We start from the raw sequence: 15,019 nt of genomic DNA on the forward strand, positions 1-15,019 counted from the left end.
ATACCCACTAATAATGTCCCAATCCAAATTTCTTTCTCTTTTTTTAACTATAATAATCAGTATAATCAATTTAATCGGAATCAGAGAAACATCGCACTAAAAGCACTTCTAATCCAGGCAGGATTAACCTTAAATTGATGTCATGGCTTCAGTTTGACCAAGTTAGTGTATCCTGTGTGTGTGTATGTGAGTGTATGAGAGAGAGAAAGAGGGAGTGGCCATTTGTATTTAAAGTTAAACCAGAAGTAAATAGAGATTTAGTGTAAACCATCCATCTTTTTAGTGTAGTGTAAGCAGCACAGTTCCTGCTTTCTTAGAGACCCCCCCACTATGGCCTTAATACCGATATACAGGCTAATCTTGATGACGTCGTTCCTGGTATAAAATAACACAACTTCAGGCATCCCACATTGTTGGTGCTCACAGAGCAGCAGGGTGAGAAGGGGAATCTTTAGGATAAGCCAACCACATACCACATCCGCAAGAGAAAAGCGACGGCAAGGTAAAGGCAAAGAAAACAACCTGTAACAATCTTTAAGGCAAATAATTTGTATAAACTCAAAGATTGATCAAAGTTGTCTCAAATTTTACTTGATTTTTTTTAGACTTCATCAGCAATGGCAGAGGAGTGGGGAAATGCAGTGTTTGCTGCAAGACGGCGCAATGAAGACACAACAAGAGAGACTTCATTCACTTACACAAACAGCAACAATACTAAAGGTACAGTGAGAACATGCTTTGTATAGATCGTTAATAGTTAATTGTGAAGCGTGTGAGTGATTAAATTGGATGATGAGTTCAATACACTATAAGGTTCAAACTATTTATAATATTATTTGTTCATTTTTTTACAGATCCCTTTGAGGGCCCTAACTACCACATTGCTCCCCGATGGGTGTACAATATCTCAACACTGTGGATGATATTTGTGGTTATTGCATCAGTCTTCACCAATGGCCTGGTACTGGTGGCCACAGCAAAATTCAAGAAGCTCCAGCACCCTCTGAACTGGATCTTGGTCAACCTTGCTATTGCTGATCTTGGAGAGACCGTTTTGGCCAGCACCATCAGTGTTTGCAATCAAATGTTTGGATATTTCATTCTGGGACACCCTATGTGTGTCTTTGAGGGCTACACTGTCTCTGTTTGTGGTAAGACAATCCTACATGTAAACTAGTTTATATTTCCAAATAAAACAAAAGTCAGTATTAAAGTAATATATGCCATATTTCCATATGATACTTTCTATCCTATTTTCTATCCTATTACTATATATAATTTTTGTTTACTATTATGTTTAAGTTTACTGTTAAACTTGGGAGTAAGATTGTCTTGGCCACCGTTTTGAACACTGCATTGACAAAGTTTGCAATCATATACAGTATGCAGCAGTCCCCTCTAGCCATTGCATTGATAAGTTTGTTGCTTTGCTTTGCAGAGGAATTAGAATGTCAGTTCTAATGGTCATTTTCATTTCATAGGTATTGCTGCTCTATGGTCCCTAACTGTGATTTCCTGGGAGAGATGGGTGGTTGTGTGCAAGCCTTTTGGAAATGTCAAGTTTGATGCTAAATGGGCCACTGCCGGTATTGTCTTCTCCTGGGTCTGGGCAGCAGCATGGTGTGCTCCCCCCATCTTTGGCTGGAGCAGGTGAATATTCCCTTAGCGACTTGGGATTTCTTCAATTCTGATTTATTGCCAACACTGAATGTCTCTGTTTAACTAACCTATCCCTTTCTCTTTTCTATCATTTTAAAAGGTATTGGCCTCATGGCTTGAAGACTTCTTGTGGACCTGATGTGTTCAGTGGAAGTGAAGACCCTGGAGTACAGTCCTTCATGATTGTTCTGATGATTACCTGCTGCTTCCTCCCTCTGGCCATCATTATCCTTTGCTACATTGCAGTGTGGATGGCCATCCGTGCTGTAAGTTATTACATCTTCTTTGTATAGCTAAAGTTTTTAGCATAATAGAAACAGTGCTTCATTGTGCTTCATAAGCAGACTCTAAGGCCAGTTTATGTAACCCTTTGATACCTCTCTTCTACCACAGGTTGCAGCGCAGCAGAAAGACTCTGAGTCTACACAGAAAGCTGAGAAGGAAGTGTCCAGGATGGTTGTTGTGATGATCGTTGCTTACATTGTGTGCTGGGGACCTTACACATTCTTTGCCTGCTTTGCTGCGGCTAACCCAGGATATGCCTTCCATCCTCTGGCTGCTGCACTACCAGCCTACTTTGCCAAGAGCGCCACTATCTACAATCCAGTTATCTATGTCTTCATGAACCGACAGGTTTGTTCATTTGTTTGCAAATCACATCTCATTTGATCTATTAAAATGGAGAAACGCCTGTCTATCCAAATAATAGCAATACAGCACCCTATTCACATTCTAACCCTATTCACATTCAATGTCTTACTCCTTCTCCCATTTTTTCTTCCCAGTTCCGTGTTTGCATCCTGCAGATGTTTGGAAAGAAGGTGGATGATGGCTCTGAAGTATCCACATCAAAAACAGAAGTCTCATCTGTGGCACCTGCATAATAAACCTTCAACAACACTTTCCTGCTTGGAACAAAATGATGAACTTTCCACGGAGATCATCCTGATGGAACTTGTCAAATGTACAGTATGTGACGAGGGATGTATAGCTAGGGGGTAGGTTACTAACCTAAACTACATTTTTGTTATGAGTGATGGTTCTCAGGTCAGTAAAAGGCAAAATCCTTCTGTACAATGCTGTGCAATGTAAATTTGGATTTTTCACAGAAAGCCATTGATTATAAAGAAATATTGCATGCAATTGATCTATTTTCTGCAATTGTCTTACCCTACCAAAGGTATTTTCATTAGGTACATCAATGCTGTATCATTTAATGCTTTTAAATAATGTTTGGATTGAAAGTAAGTTTACAACTGTCACAGACTGTCAGTCTTTGCAACCATAGCTCAGGCCATAGATTTTGGTTTGGTACTGCACCCACTTCTATCATGTTGAGATTTTCCAATCGCATGCTTTGTGTTAACATTCAGGATTTAGCCTTTTAAGGAATGATACACATGTTCTTGCTAACTAAAGGTGGGACATTCAAATAAAGTAACTGAGATGCAATTAAGATCATGAGGCTCTGTGTTTCTCTTATGCCATTATATTCAACCAAGCCTGCACAAATTACAAAACATTATCAGCAGATAATATGAGTGAAACCAATTTATATTACATACTTGAATGTATTAATTGTATATTCCTGTTAACTTCACAATTTAACTACAGTAATCAAATTATCTTGTAAACTATGTACTAGTATGTCGACATTAGCAATGCATTACAAGTAGCTAGAATGCCAGTCTTCAGAAGAAACTGTGCTAACCTACCAGAAAACAGCATTAGGATACAGTTGGAGTAAAAAATACAACAAAACAATAATAATAATAATAAAAAGATCCATCATTGTGTACTGACATTTTAAAATCGTTTACAATCCCATTTTATTGTATTGAGTAAGATGTTTTGGGCCTACAGGTTTGTATCTTACTTCTAATAGTCTGAGGTTAAGATTTAGGGTTGGTGTGATCCATGTCTTTCTCCTGGGTCAACTAAATGGTTGTATGCAACTGCTTTGGGTTACCTAAAGAGAGCAAAAAAATAAATATATATATATATTGTTGAAAAACATTACGACAGAAGTATGTTTCATCACTAAATTTAAGAACTTAAATTTAGTGACGTGCATGAAGTAACTGCAAACCTGAACATATTACAGTGCAGAACATTTACATATACATGTATTCATTTAGCAGACGCTTTTATTAAAAGCGACTTCCAAGAGAGAGCTTTCCAAAAGTGCATAGGTCAATGATCATAACGAGATAGCCCCAAAAACATTGCGGTTAACCAAAACATGAAGCATACGAAGATGAAGAACATCCACACCCTCGGAAGAGAATTAGAGTTTCTAGAATCTAGTTTTAACAACCAACCATTAGATATTATATGGATTTATTCAGTCAATGTCAGTGCAGTATAGCTTCAGAGTGGAATAGATGCATCATGTGACATAACCGAGTCAGAGCCCATGTGGTGTAGCCCAGACATGGTGTAGCCTATGTGCAATCAAAGTGGTTTCTTAAAGAGGGTGTAGGCAATGTTGAGAATCACTTTTTGTCATATTTGCCGAAATAAACTTAACACCTTGATAGCAACCAATATATATAAAGGTTTGACGGTTATATGAAATTAATCCGACATCTGTGGGCCTCGCAGGACTGTAATACATATGACAAATCATTAAGATCGTTCCGAGATGGGCTACCTGTCTGTCTACCTACCTACCTGCGCGCACTCTGCCCTCGTTCCAAGGTATTCTAAACAACCGAGCTACAGGCTCAACAATGGCGCAGAAAGAGCAGGCAATAAATCCAGTTCCAGATTTCACAGTTAAAACTCTCATAGAATGTCCCAAATCTAACATGCTAGCTTGAAAGTAGTGAGTACTAATGTTAGCCATGTTTATGTTCATTATGATAGGATTGTTTGGAAAGTCAGCTAAATCCCTCAGAGTGAGGGAGTTTTCGCATGGACGGACGGCGATGGCTGCTTGATCTTTGCATGGACGGACGGACGGCGATGCTGTTCAGAGTGCTGTCCTTGATTAGCATGAAGGGACGGCAATGACAGAGATGTTGAGTGCCGTCCCTGATTAGCATGGACGCCGTCGCTAGGGGGAGCATAGAGCATGGACGGACGGCGATAGCAGGGATTGCAGAGCATGGGCGGCTATGGACGGCGATGATGTTCAGAGTGCCGTCCCTGATTAGCATGGACGCCCGTCGCTAGGGGGAGCATAGAGCATGGACGGACGGCGATGGCAGGGACTGCAGAGCATGGACGGCGATGATGTTCAGAGTGCCGTCCCTGATTAGCATGGACGGACGGCGATAGCACCTGAATGGTTGAGAGGGACGGCCGTGTTTAGCAGGCTGTTGAGCTAACGCCCCTCTCGTTTGCATGTGAGACTGGAAGTAAATACAGCACAGAAATAAATGTGGTGCTCGGAAATATATGTGGCGTTAGGAAAGTCTCAAAAAATAAATAGGCATTAGTCATAAAAGTCCCATGAAATAAATAAATGTATTTTTTTCTGAAACGTCATTTTGAAATAAATAAATACATTTATTTATTTATTAAGGTAAATGGATTGAGCTATATAATTATATGATTCTATATTTATATATTTATTGCCATATTTTTAAATGTCAGGGTTTATTTCATAGCCATATTTATGTATTTATCTATTTATTTACCGATCTATTTATTCATTTGTGACTAACTCGGCGTTCCTTACTAATTGTTTGGAATAGACGCTAAAACAGCAAGCTTCACAAAATGTGCCTATACCAGCTTTAATTTGGTCGAAGTGAAAGGAATTTCATCCTGTGAAAACGTAATGGTTCATGTGCAAGGATCTTTATACAGTCCTCATTAGTTAAACTAATGTATGTGTCTCTGTGTTGTCATGATTAGCATGCTTCAATCAATCAAATTTAAAGAAGGAGAGAGATGCTGTCTCAGTTTGTTGCCTCTAATCTCTTCGGCTCGGGTTTACTGTTCAAGTTTCCTTTCTGCAAGACCATCTTCACCAGCGGAGGGCAGTATTCATTGGTGTCTCCAAGCACTAGCATAACCATCCTAGAAGAAGACATTTATTTCCGGATCCACATGTGAAATCATGTCGAAGGCCAGTACGTGTTGCCCCATGTTTACTTTACTGTTTTTAATTCAAGCAACTGAAAGATATACATGATCAACAAATTAGTGTTGTGTTTAACTATATAACTTTTCTCTGCACAGAACAAAAACGTGCGAAACGACTGGGTTGTCGGGGAAAATATAAGGTAAGATTGGCTAGCCAGTTAGCTTACAGCTAGCTGACTTTGTGCATGTGGAGGCCACTGCTGTCATACAAGTTTAATCGTCAAGGTCCAATGTGGCACCTAATACGCATGGGAGATAATGATTACTTAACATGTGTGTATCTTGCTTGAGGAAAGCTACTTTGGTAAAATGTATGCATGTTTGATTGCCTGCTTACATCGGTACCTAGTTCTTCTGGCACCGACAAGTGCGGCCTGGCGTAATTTATCTTTGTATCATTCTTCAATAGCTTAACGATGGGCCGCAGAGTGATTTTTCAAGGAATACAAATCCAGATATTTTAGTGCGAAATATGAAAGAGCATGGAAAACCAGAAGACATTCGAAGAAAAAGGGTAACTCGTGAAAACTGTTCATGCATACATTTCATTTGGAAACCTTGTCGCAAAAACCTTATCACAACATTGTGTTTATTCTCCCCAGCTTCAAGAACTCCAAGAAAGACAGAGGTTGTCAAGAGAACAAGAGCAAATGAAGAGGAGAAGTCTGGATAGCTTTCAGAGAGACATTCAGAAGCGACAAAGAGAGTTTGAGCACAGAGTAATAACAACGGACTATAAACAAATTTAAACTCTAGAGATCTTATTCTTTTTCTAATGTGTGCATTCATCTGGATGCAGGAAATGGAGATGCAGAGTTTAGAGAAACATGTGAACTTTGAAAATGAGAACTCAAGAAAGGCATATTACAGGGAATTTAAAAAGGCAAGTTGGTTATATTTAGTTTTAGAATGTTTGAATTTTGTTCAGTTTTACCCGTTGCCATGTATAGCATCAGAAGAAATTGGTATAAAGTATTATGCAGTATAAGATACAGAGTAGGCATACCTCATAAGCTGTCTGCTGTGCTCTTTGAAGGTGGTTGAAGCTTCTGATGTGATCTTGGAGGTCTTGGATGCCCGTGACCCTCTAGGCTGCAGATGTCCTCAAGTGGAACAGGCTGTCATTCAGAGTGGTACTGAAAAGAAAATAGTATTAGTACTTAATAAAATTGGTAAGTCTGAGAGGGAAACAAAAAGATTTAAAAATATCTGGTTGGAGTATGTGTGAAAAAAGTTAAATGGGAAGTTACCTGATTTACATTAATCTATTCAGTCAACATGCAGACATATTCTTTTGTTTCATTGTCCTTCAGATCTGGTTTCTAAGGATATAGTGGAGAAATGGATCAAGTATCTTCGCAATGAATTTCCTACAGTTGCATTCAAAGCTTCAACTCAGCAGCAGAACAAAAACTTGGTCCGAGGATAATTTAATTGTTGTGTAGTAAATGTTCTGTCAATTGAGTGTAATAATTTTAAGCATGTTCAGATAACATACTTGAATGTGTGAACTGAATCTATTTTTGTGCCTGTTTTGTGCAGAAAAGGAGTAATGTGCCAGTGACACAGGCATCCTCTGAGCTTCTCAGTAGCAGTGCCTGTGTGGGGGCTGACTGCCTCATGAAACTGCTTGGGAACTACTGTCGCAACCAAGACATAAAGACAGCCATCACTGTCGGAATAGTTGGTTGGTACTCGTAAACCACCAACAAATGTTAAGTTACACCTTGTCTGACATAAAGGCTAAACTACACTGTCTTTTTTTCAGGCTTTCCAAATGTTGGAAAGAGCAGTTTGATAAACAGCTTGAAAAGGGCACGTGCATGTAATGTTGGGGCCACACCTGGTGTGACTAAGTGAGTAGAAGTCTTATTTTTATTGTAAGTATGTCTAGTGCTATCGGACCTATTTTTGCTAAATTTATTATTTAATCGTTTTCAGGTGCCTTCAGGAAATACACTTGGACAAACACATCAAACTTTTAGATTGCCCAGGTATTGTAATGGCAACCTCAACAACTGATGCTGCCATGATCCTTCGTAACTGTGTGAAGATTGAACAGCTTGTAGATCCTCTACCCCCTGTTGAAGCCATTCTTAGACGGTGCAACAAGGCACAGGTACAGTGATGTCAATTTCCTTGTATGATTTATTTGGTATCACGATGTAATCTAGCAAGTCCCTCTGTCTTGTACAGATCATGGAACACTATGGAGTTCCAGATTTCCACACAGCTCTAGAGTTTTTGGCTTTGCTGGCTCAGCGACAAGGCAAGCTAAGGAAAGGAGGACTGCCTGATAGTGACAAAGCTGCTAAAAGTGTCTTATTGGATTGGACAGGGTAGGTGACATCCTGCATTCAGTATTGTGTAAACCACCACTACCTCCAAGCTAAATCTCATGGTCCAACTATGCACACATTTTGTCATGTAGGGGTAGAATCAGCTACTTCACACATCCTCCGGAGACCCACACTCTTCCTACTCATATCAGTGCAGAGATTGTGTCTGAGATGGGTAAAGCCTTTGACTGGGATGAACTGGATAAGGGAAACCAGGAGGTTTTAGCAGGTAGGACTCATGAGATGTTGAGTTTTTTTGGGGAACTGCAAGCATTTGTATGAACAGGATGTTTACTTCGCAGAGTCTTCTTGTCCTGATGTACAAATGGGATTCTGCATGGCAACCTCTGGGATGACACAGGGTGATCTGGAGACGCCACCTTGTGACTTAGAAATGGAACTTGCTTCTCTAAAGGAGATTGAGTCCAAAAATGAAACTGAATCCATGGGTGATGATCAGGATCTGAAGGTAAGGATCGGGACTGCAGGTACATGAAACTTCAATGAGAATCTCATGGCTCTTGCCATTTTAAATGGACTACATTTGTACTCTGGTCTACAGTTTGGACCTATGACTGTGCAGATACAAACTCAAAAGTCAAAGACTGGTGGGTCTGCAGATGCAGCTTCCTCCAGAGATCTGGATTTAAAGGATATCTTGAACGTTGACCCACTGCAGCAAGGTCAGGCACTCAAGGCTGCCAGCAAGAAGAGGAAAAAGCAACAAAAAAGATCTGGTAGGTATTTTAGGTTTGTAGGTAAAATACAATTTACTAATTTGTAGTGTCTGTTTTTAAGGTGATAACTTGAGTTTGATTTAAGATGCTCCTTTTCGTTTCAGATAAAATTGCAACCAAACTCTCAGACACCCTGACATCTGCAATGAACTTTGCATTTGCAGATGGATGAAATTAAAGAAAATAAACTTGTTCTTCTATATTTGATTTGGGTGTTTAGCAGTGTGTTTGTCGTGTGTGTGTGTGTGTATAGAGAATTATCATATTAACAGGTAATGATATTACTAGTCAATTTGCACCTGGAAAACTGTTTGGTTTCCTCTTTCCAGCTGGTTCCATAACACATGATTACTACTCACACTGACTGACAGCTTCTGCTGGCTCAAGTGAGATACAAAAACACAAATTATTTCTCCCAATTATCTACTTGAATGGAGAAGTGCCAGGGACGGTGTAAATATGTATCAACATATTACAATGAATATATGTGACTACTACAGTGTGCAATTGTGCAGATGAGAAACATAATAGTTTTTCTTTTAACAGAGCCAACTGTAGCAATCCCTAATAATCTGTAGACTTGCCTTGATAAATTGTGAGAGCTGAGCAGTGTGTACTAATATGCTAGATGTTACAGCTCTTCCAAGTGTGATCAGATGATGGCTAGCCTCGTATGTATAGCCAAACCTGCCATGTCATTGGGCAGGCTACCTTGACCACAGCAGATGCAAGAGCTCAGGAGAGGCATGAGACTCAGTGGAAGGCCTCTGTGTCTGCTTTAGGGCTTCGGACTACTCTTGTAGTCACCGTTGGGTGCACCACAATACCTGCAACAAGGTGGCAATTCAGACCCTGGGGATATACTATGCTACAGTCACCTTCTGCCCCAAAAATGACCCTTATAGCCACCAATGCTCCTAACAGCCTGATGGCTTCACTCAGCCTTAGATCCAACAAAGAAGAGGTATAGAGAATATCACATTACTTTACTCTTGAGGTGGCTGCAGTATGGTCTGTGAATATTGTAGCTGCTTACACTGATTTGTGTACTTTCCCCAGGAGGTGAATGCATGCTAACAGCATAATAAAATAGCATTTGAGATTTGACACATCAAATATATAAACTGGTTAAGGTAGCCTACTGTTACTCCATAAGAAAAAGATCTACGTGTCACAAGTAACTTGAAAAAGAAAAGACGCGCTCACCCATTGTATAGTTTGTCTCCTATGTGTAATTTTGAAGGGGGTGTGGAGAGGTGGTTGTTGACTGGATAAACAGTTGGGCTCTGTGAGACCAACTGGGGTTGCTGTGTAGGAGTGAGTTTAGGATGGTGAGTGCTACCATGTTTAATTAGTTATCTTTACACCTCACTGTTCACTAGCATCATATTGCTTGCTTTTTAATGGTATAGCTATCTAAAATCGTCTTTAAGGATTAAAGCAAATGTAGTCTGTTAATTTGGCTTGTCATCCACTGCTTTTTACTAGATATGTAGGGCTACCTTTCCTTGAATGTCTAACCCACTGGTCATCTATTTCTTCATTACTTTTTGTTTGTCTTGTGCTTTGAGGTCTCACTGGTGCCACATGGCTCTTCTTGTTATCTTGTCCATGTTGACCTGGTGTTGCAGTACTCTGTTAAATACTACACAAGCATCTTAATGATAATAACACCTCACACTTATGCTTTTAGACTCATCTCCATAATGAGTAAAGTAATTACTGGATTTGTATCACGGTTTCAGTGTTTAGGTCAAAAACTGATTTTAAACCCATCTCAACTTGATTCATCAATCTGTTTGACATCTTTTCTGTTCCATGATGTTATCAATGACATTATCATTCTTCGATCCAGTTTTGATGATGTCATGACATTAATCAACTCTGGTGTTAATCTTTCTAGCACCGGCGTGTGATGCAAATGATAAATTAGAAGAAGAGTAGAAGCTGTGATGAAATGTGTTTCTTATTCATATGCAAAAATGGAAACAACTTATCAGACAATTTGCGCACTATCAATAAATGTGTACACTAATTGTGAATCAATACTACAGAGTTCTTTGAATGAGAACCTCACTGTAAACTGTTGGTTGGACTCCTCAAACTGAAATTCCCTGGTGGTGGAGTAAATATATACTTGTGAAACATTGCACCCATTGGGCCAGTGTTCTCTGGGTGGGGTGGGACACCAGTGGACTAGATGGAGTGGAATCATGCAGGGCAAGAAGGTATGTTAAATATTTCAGTGTAGTTAAGTGTTCAAAGTTCAAAGGTTTTAAGGAAGTTTGCCAATTGTCAGAAAATGAGGATTTTGCTTGTGCAGGAGCATGAAAAGAAAAAAAAGAAATGAGGTAACTATTGATATCAGTACAGAGGATATCAGATGTACATTTCCAATACAATGTGTGTCATTACATTAGCATGAGCCAGTTTCTTTGGGATTTTTATATGAACGTTACAAGGAGGTTGTAACTGAATTTGTGATATAATTCAGTTAAGCGTTTGTTCCACAGTTTATTATAATATGCCATTACAGATTTCCGACTATGTTACAGTAGTAATTTAATGTTCTTTATTAAATAATTGTGTTGCCTTCAGCTCTCTGGCAACCTCCTTGATGTGTACCATACTCCTGGAATGGCATTCCCTACCATGACTGTCAGCAATTCCTGTCCTGCTAACATTAAAAGGGAAATACATGGTAGGTCTTATCAAAATTCCTCAAGTTGATCTCTAGAAGTGCATTTCCCAGTTTCTGCTCTTGTGAACCAGCAATGTAGTAGCTTTAGTAGTTTTTATTGTAAAATAGTTTTATCAAGTAGCCTACCATAAATTGTGTTTTAATGGTCTATGTTTTTTTTCTGTTTTGGAGACATACACAATGCATTATAGAGTCACATGTCACTCAGATCAGGACACCGCCATCTTTGTGCAACATTAAACATACTTACTCTCAGATTACATTTTGTCTTTAGATGCTGATGCTAGAGCTCTAATGAAGGACAGGCAGAAGAAAGACAATCATAACCTCAGTGAGTCATAGTGTTTGATTTGATACGTTGATTTGATGAGACATCTGTAGCCTTTACTCTTTTGATAATGCAATACCAACTATTTAGCAACCATATTTCCTTGTTCATGGTTGCTACTGATTGTAAACAGTTGAGAGAAGGCGAAGGTTTAACATCAATGACCGCATAAAGGAGCTGGGGGATCTAATACCCAGGTCAAATGACCCGTGAGTATCTGACTACTTTTAGAATGTGTTTAAGGATACAGGTACTGAATTGTACTTATGATTGGATAAATTCAATTGGTTTATGATAGGTCTACATTTTATTTAAAATATTTAGCTAAATTGAGCTACTTTTCCAAAGATTTATCCTTCCCCTTTCTATTTTCATCCGCAAAGTGAGATGCGCTGGAATAAGGGAACCATCCTGAAGGCGTCTGTGGATTACATTAGGAAGATGCAGAAGGAGCAACAGAGGACAAAGGATATAGAGAGGTGTCAGAAGAAAATGGAGAATGCTAACCACAGTCTAATGCTACGTATACAGGTCATTGTTTGTTTTAGTTCATGGTTAGCATACCAATGAAACCGTGGAGCTGCAAAATAATTTTATCCATGATAGGTTCCTAAAGTGTTAAAATGTTACATCATTTTACATACAAAGTAAATAGTAAAATATATTAAATAGTTAAGTATGAATAACACTTACCAATGTTTGTCTGTAGGAACTTGAAATGCAAGCTCGGCTCCATGGTCTCTCAACCGTAGAGTGTTCTGGCCTGAGCTCAAAATCTGCTTTTCAGCAGCAGCATCCACAGCAGCTACATCCTCATAGAGGCCAGCCTCTGGTGCCAAGTCCTGGAGAGGCCTGCTCTCAAACCCTCCTCAGCCTTGGAGTAGCAGTCATGGGACAAACTGTTTCCTTTCTCTCTCCACCATCTTCTGACTCACCTGTGGATTTGACTGTCAGCAATTCACTTGACTTGGGGAGTCTGAGCTTTTCTGAATTGGATGACCCCTCCTCGTCAGTACTGTTCCCTGATGTGGGCCTAGGGGACATCCTCATGGAAGACAGTTGTGCCCTGAACCCGGAGATGCTGGCAGATAACCTGCTATCACCTTTGTCACATTGTGTCTCTAAAAACAGTAATTGCAGGAACCGCTTAAATATGGATGAAGACTTGTGACAGGGTTTTGCTTGGGTTATTACAAAAAAAACAAGAGAAGAAGTTGCATCTGCTAGACTTCCCAATGAAATCAACATCTACCATTAAATAACAATTGAAGCCATGTCCTGGAAATGTATATACAGATTTGGCCTTGAATTAGTGATTGGCCAACTGTTTTACTCAGCCATATTTTCTTTATTTTTCTTTAATATGTAGGCCTAATATAGTATGCCTTATTGACATACAGAATACATTTGCAGCATTGCTTTACCTTCTCAATTGTGATGTCAACAGGAAATTCACAAAGGGAGTTTAATTTAACTTTCAACTTGGTCGTGATATGCATGACTAATTTCATTGTTTTGTCTAAATGCAAAATACCAAAGGTATATTTATAATGCCACATTTTGATAAGAAAATCTGTATTGACAACTTAATTCGGTTTTATTGAGCCTTTTTACCAACTGTGCATGTTTAATATGCTCAACTGACCCCCAGACCTTCAAATGGTCATTATTCAAATAAATCAAAAAAGTGCTATTTTGAGCGGCTTAATCTGTCGAAAAAAGCCGGATGATATTTTTTTTCTGATGTGACTGAACAATTTATTTTTCTGTATGTGATTGAAGGGTGACTCCCTGGTGTTTCCTCCAAGATTTTAATACGTGTGTTTAAAAAAATGTAATGTGCAATACAAGTTTCATGAGTTTACATGACAAATGTAACCCTTGCTGACTTGAAACGATCGTGAAACCTGATTTATTAACTCAAAACATTGTGTTGGTGTTAATCTTGGTTTAATTTAACCTTCCAGGAAAGTCTCCTGAGATTAGCCTATACGAATATCTTTTTCAAGACCGCCCTGGCCAAGATATGCACCAAGTTCAGTCACAAATAGATAATATAAAACTAATAAAAGCAAGCATAAATCAAAAACCTAACAACCATAGTTAAAAACCTTGACAGGAATCAAAAGGTTGTAGGCTACCAAAACTGCAGAAGTAGGCATATGTTGTTTTCATCCAAAATTCTGTGTAGAAATGGCAGTATAAATGACTAATTTTTCAAATCGTCGTAGTGTATTGAAAAATTAGTGTCAAAAGAAGCAAGTAGGCTACGTAACCGCAAGGATCCACGTGATCGTCAAGATGCAAAGACAAAAGCAACGACCACAGCAAACGACAGGTGAAGTGGCACATTGTAAACGCAACGCTGCAAAGTAAACGACGGAGAGCAAAGCAATAGCCAAAGACAAAAACAACGACCACAGCAAACGACAGGTGAAGTGGCACATTGTATGGCAGGCCTGGTGGGCAAGTATTAATCAAATCAAATCAAATCCAATTTATTTGTATAGCCCTTTTTACACGCAAGCATGTCACAGAGGGCTTCACATATGCCCATAGAACTGCCCCTCAACCAACCTAAACCCTCAAGGAAGACAAGGAAAAACTCCCAAAAAACTCTCAACAGGAGAAAAAAATGGAAGAAACCTTGGGAGGAGCAATTCAGAGAGGGATCCCCTCCTCCAGAGACGGTTGGTGAGAGAGAGGAGCAGAACACAGGCTAAACATAGTCATACAGTGTCGATGGGTTTTGAAACACCAAAATCCATTGTTCAACGTTATAGATGTAGGACAGGACCGGGAGACTCGCGACCAGGTCCAGCGTTCGCTGACCGACGACCAGGCAGGTGCTGACAACTCAAACCCCCCACACCACAAGGGATGTGTGGGGGGGACAGAGAGAGGAGAGCAGGGATTAGAGAATGCAAGGAGCAGCTAACAGTTACAGTCATAATAGAATGAGATCCCCACCGGTCAAGTGTGGACTGGTGCAGCAATTTAACAGAGCATTTGATTAAGACGCCCCTTGTGTCAACCACGCGTAATTAACGCCGTGCAAAGTAAACAACTTAGAGCAAAGCAATAGCCAAGATAACCAGACGTATTGTACAAAAGCATTGACTTATTTTTGGCACAAATGGTACGCTGCAAATCACAAGAA

The 15,019-nt window shown here is 39.5% G+C and overlaps 3 protein-coding genes across 3 annotated transcripts; all 3 read left to right on the top strand.

Annotated features, from left to right (window-relative positions):
- The first annotated feature begins 410 nt into the window (after positions 1 to 410).
- On the top strand, positions 411 to 3,145 carry LOC134021913 (red-sensitive opsin-1). The gene is made up of 7 exons (XM_062463029.1): positions 411 to 502; positions 606 to 720; positions 855 to 1,151; positions 1,482 to 1,650; positions 1,760 to 1,925; positions 2,053 to 2,292; positions 2,445 to 3,145. Exons 2-7 carry the CDS (start codon positions 618 to 620, stop codon positions 2,541 to 2,543), a joined length of 1,074 nt encoding a protein of 357 aa, XP_062319013.1. The 5' UTR covers positions 411 to 502; positions 606 to 617; the 3' UTR covers positions 2,544 to 3,145.
- A 2,487-nt stretch (positions 3,146 to 5,632) lies between these two features.
- gnl3l (G protein nucleolar 3 like) lies at positions 5,633 to 9,037 on the top strand. Its single transcript, XM_062463055.1, has 15 exons — positions 5,633 to 5,741; positions 5,851 to 5,894; positions 6,164 to 6,268; positions 6,357 to 6,473; positions 6,554 to 6,637; positions 6,791 to 6,926; positions 7,068 to 7,171; positions 7,297 to 7,441; positions 7,523 to 7,610; positions 7,696 to 7,873; positions 7,951 to 8,093; positions 8,186 to 8,322; positions 8,396 to 8,562; positions 8,656 to 8,830; positions 8,935 to 9,037. The coding sequence occupies exons 1-15, from the start codon at positions 5,729 to 5,731 to the stop codon at positions 9,000 to 9,002; spliced, it is 1,704 nt and encodes a 567-aa protein (XP_062319039.1). The 5' UTR covers positions 5,633 to 5,728; the 3' UTR covers positions 9,003 to 9,037.
- A 106-nt stretch (positions 9,038 to 9,143) lies between these two features.
- Positions 9,144 to 13,608, top strand: LOC134021937 (microphthalmia-associated transcription factor-like). Its single transcript, XM_062463067.1, has 5 exons — positions 9,144 to 11,531; positions 11,806 to 11,862; positions 11,993 to 12,068; positions 12,243 to 12,390; positions 12,569 to 13,608. Exons 1-5 carry the CDS (start codon positions 11,468 to 11,470, stop codon positions 13,028 to 13,030), a joined length of 807 nt encoding a protein of 268 aa, XP_062319051.1. The 5' UTR covers positions 9,144 to 11,467; the 3' UTR covers positions 13,031 to 13,608.
- Positions 13,609 to 15,019: the final 1,411 nt, after the last annotated feature.

Source organism: Osmerus eperlanus, chromosome 1 (assembly GCF_963692335.1).
Source record: "Osmerus eperlanus chromosome 1, fOsmEpe2.1, whole genome shotgun sequence".
Classification (NCBI taxonomy): domain Eukaryota; kingdom Metazoa; phylum Chordata; class Actinopteri; order Osmeriformes; family Osmeridae; genus Osmerus; species Osmerus eperlanus.

Bases quoted from the DNA above. Each gene is read 5' to 3' on its own strand.
- gnl3l (XM_062463055.1), top strand. The intron at 6,927-7,067 runs GTAAGTCTGAGA...ATTGTCCTTCAG, and splicing joins ATTAGTACTTAATAAAATTG to ATCTGGTTTCTAAGGATATA. The intron at 7,172-7,296 runs GTCCGAGGATAA...TGTTTTGTGCAG, and splicing joins AGCAGCAGAACAAAAACTTG to AAAAGGAGTAATGTGCCAGT.
- LOC134021913 (XM_062463029.1), top strand. From the start codon at position 618: ATGGCAGAGGAGTGGGGAAATGCAGTGTTTGCTGCAAGACGGCGCAAT. The intron at 721-854 runs GTACAGTGAGAA...ATTTTTTTACAG, and splicing joins AAACAGCAACAATACTAAAG to ATCCCTTTGAGGGCCCTAAC. The intron at 1,651-1,759 runs GTGAATATTCCC...TCATTTTAAAAG, and splicing joins CCCATCTTTGGCTGGAGCAG to GTATTGGCCTCATGGCTTGA.
- LOC134021937 (XM_062463067.1), top strand. From the start codon at position 11,468: ATGGCATTCCCTACCATGACTGTCAGCAATTCCTGTCCTGCTAACATT. The intron at 11,532-11,805 runs GTAGGTCTTATC...TTTTGTCTTTAG, and splicing joins CATTAAAAGGGAAATACATG to ATGCTGATGCTAGAGCTCTA. The intron at 12,391-12,568 runs GTCATTGTTTGT...GTTTGTCTGTAG, and splicing joins GTCTAATGCTACGTATACAG to GAACTTGAAATGCAAGCTCG.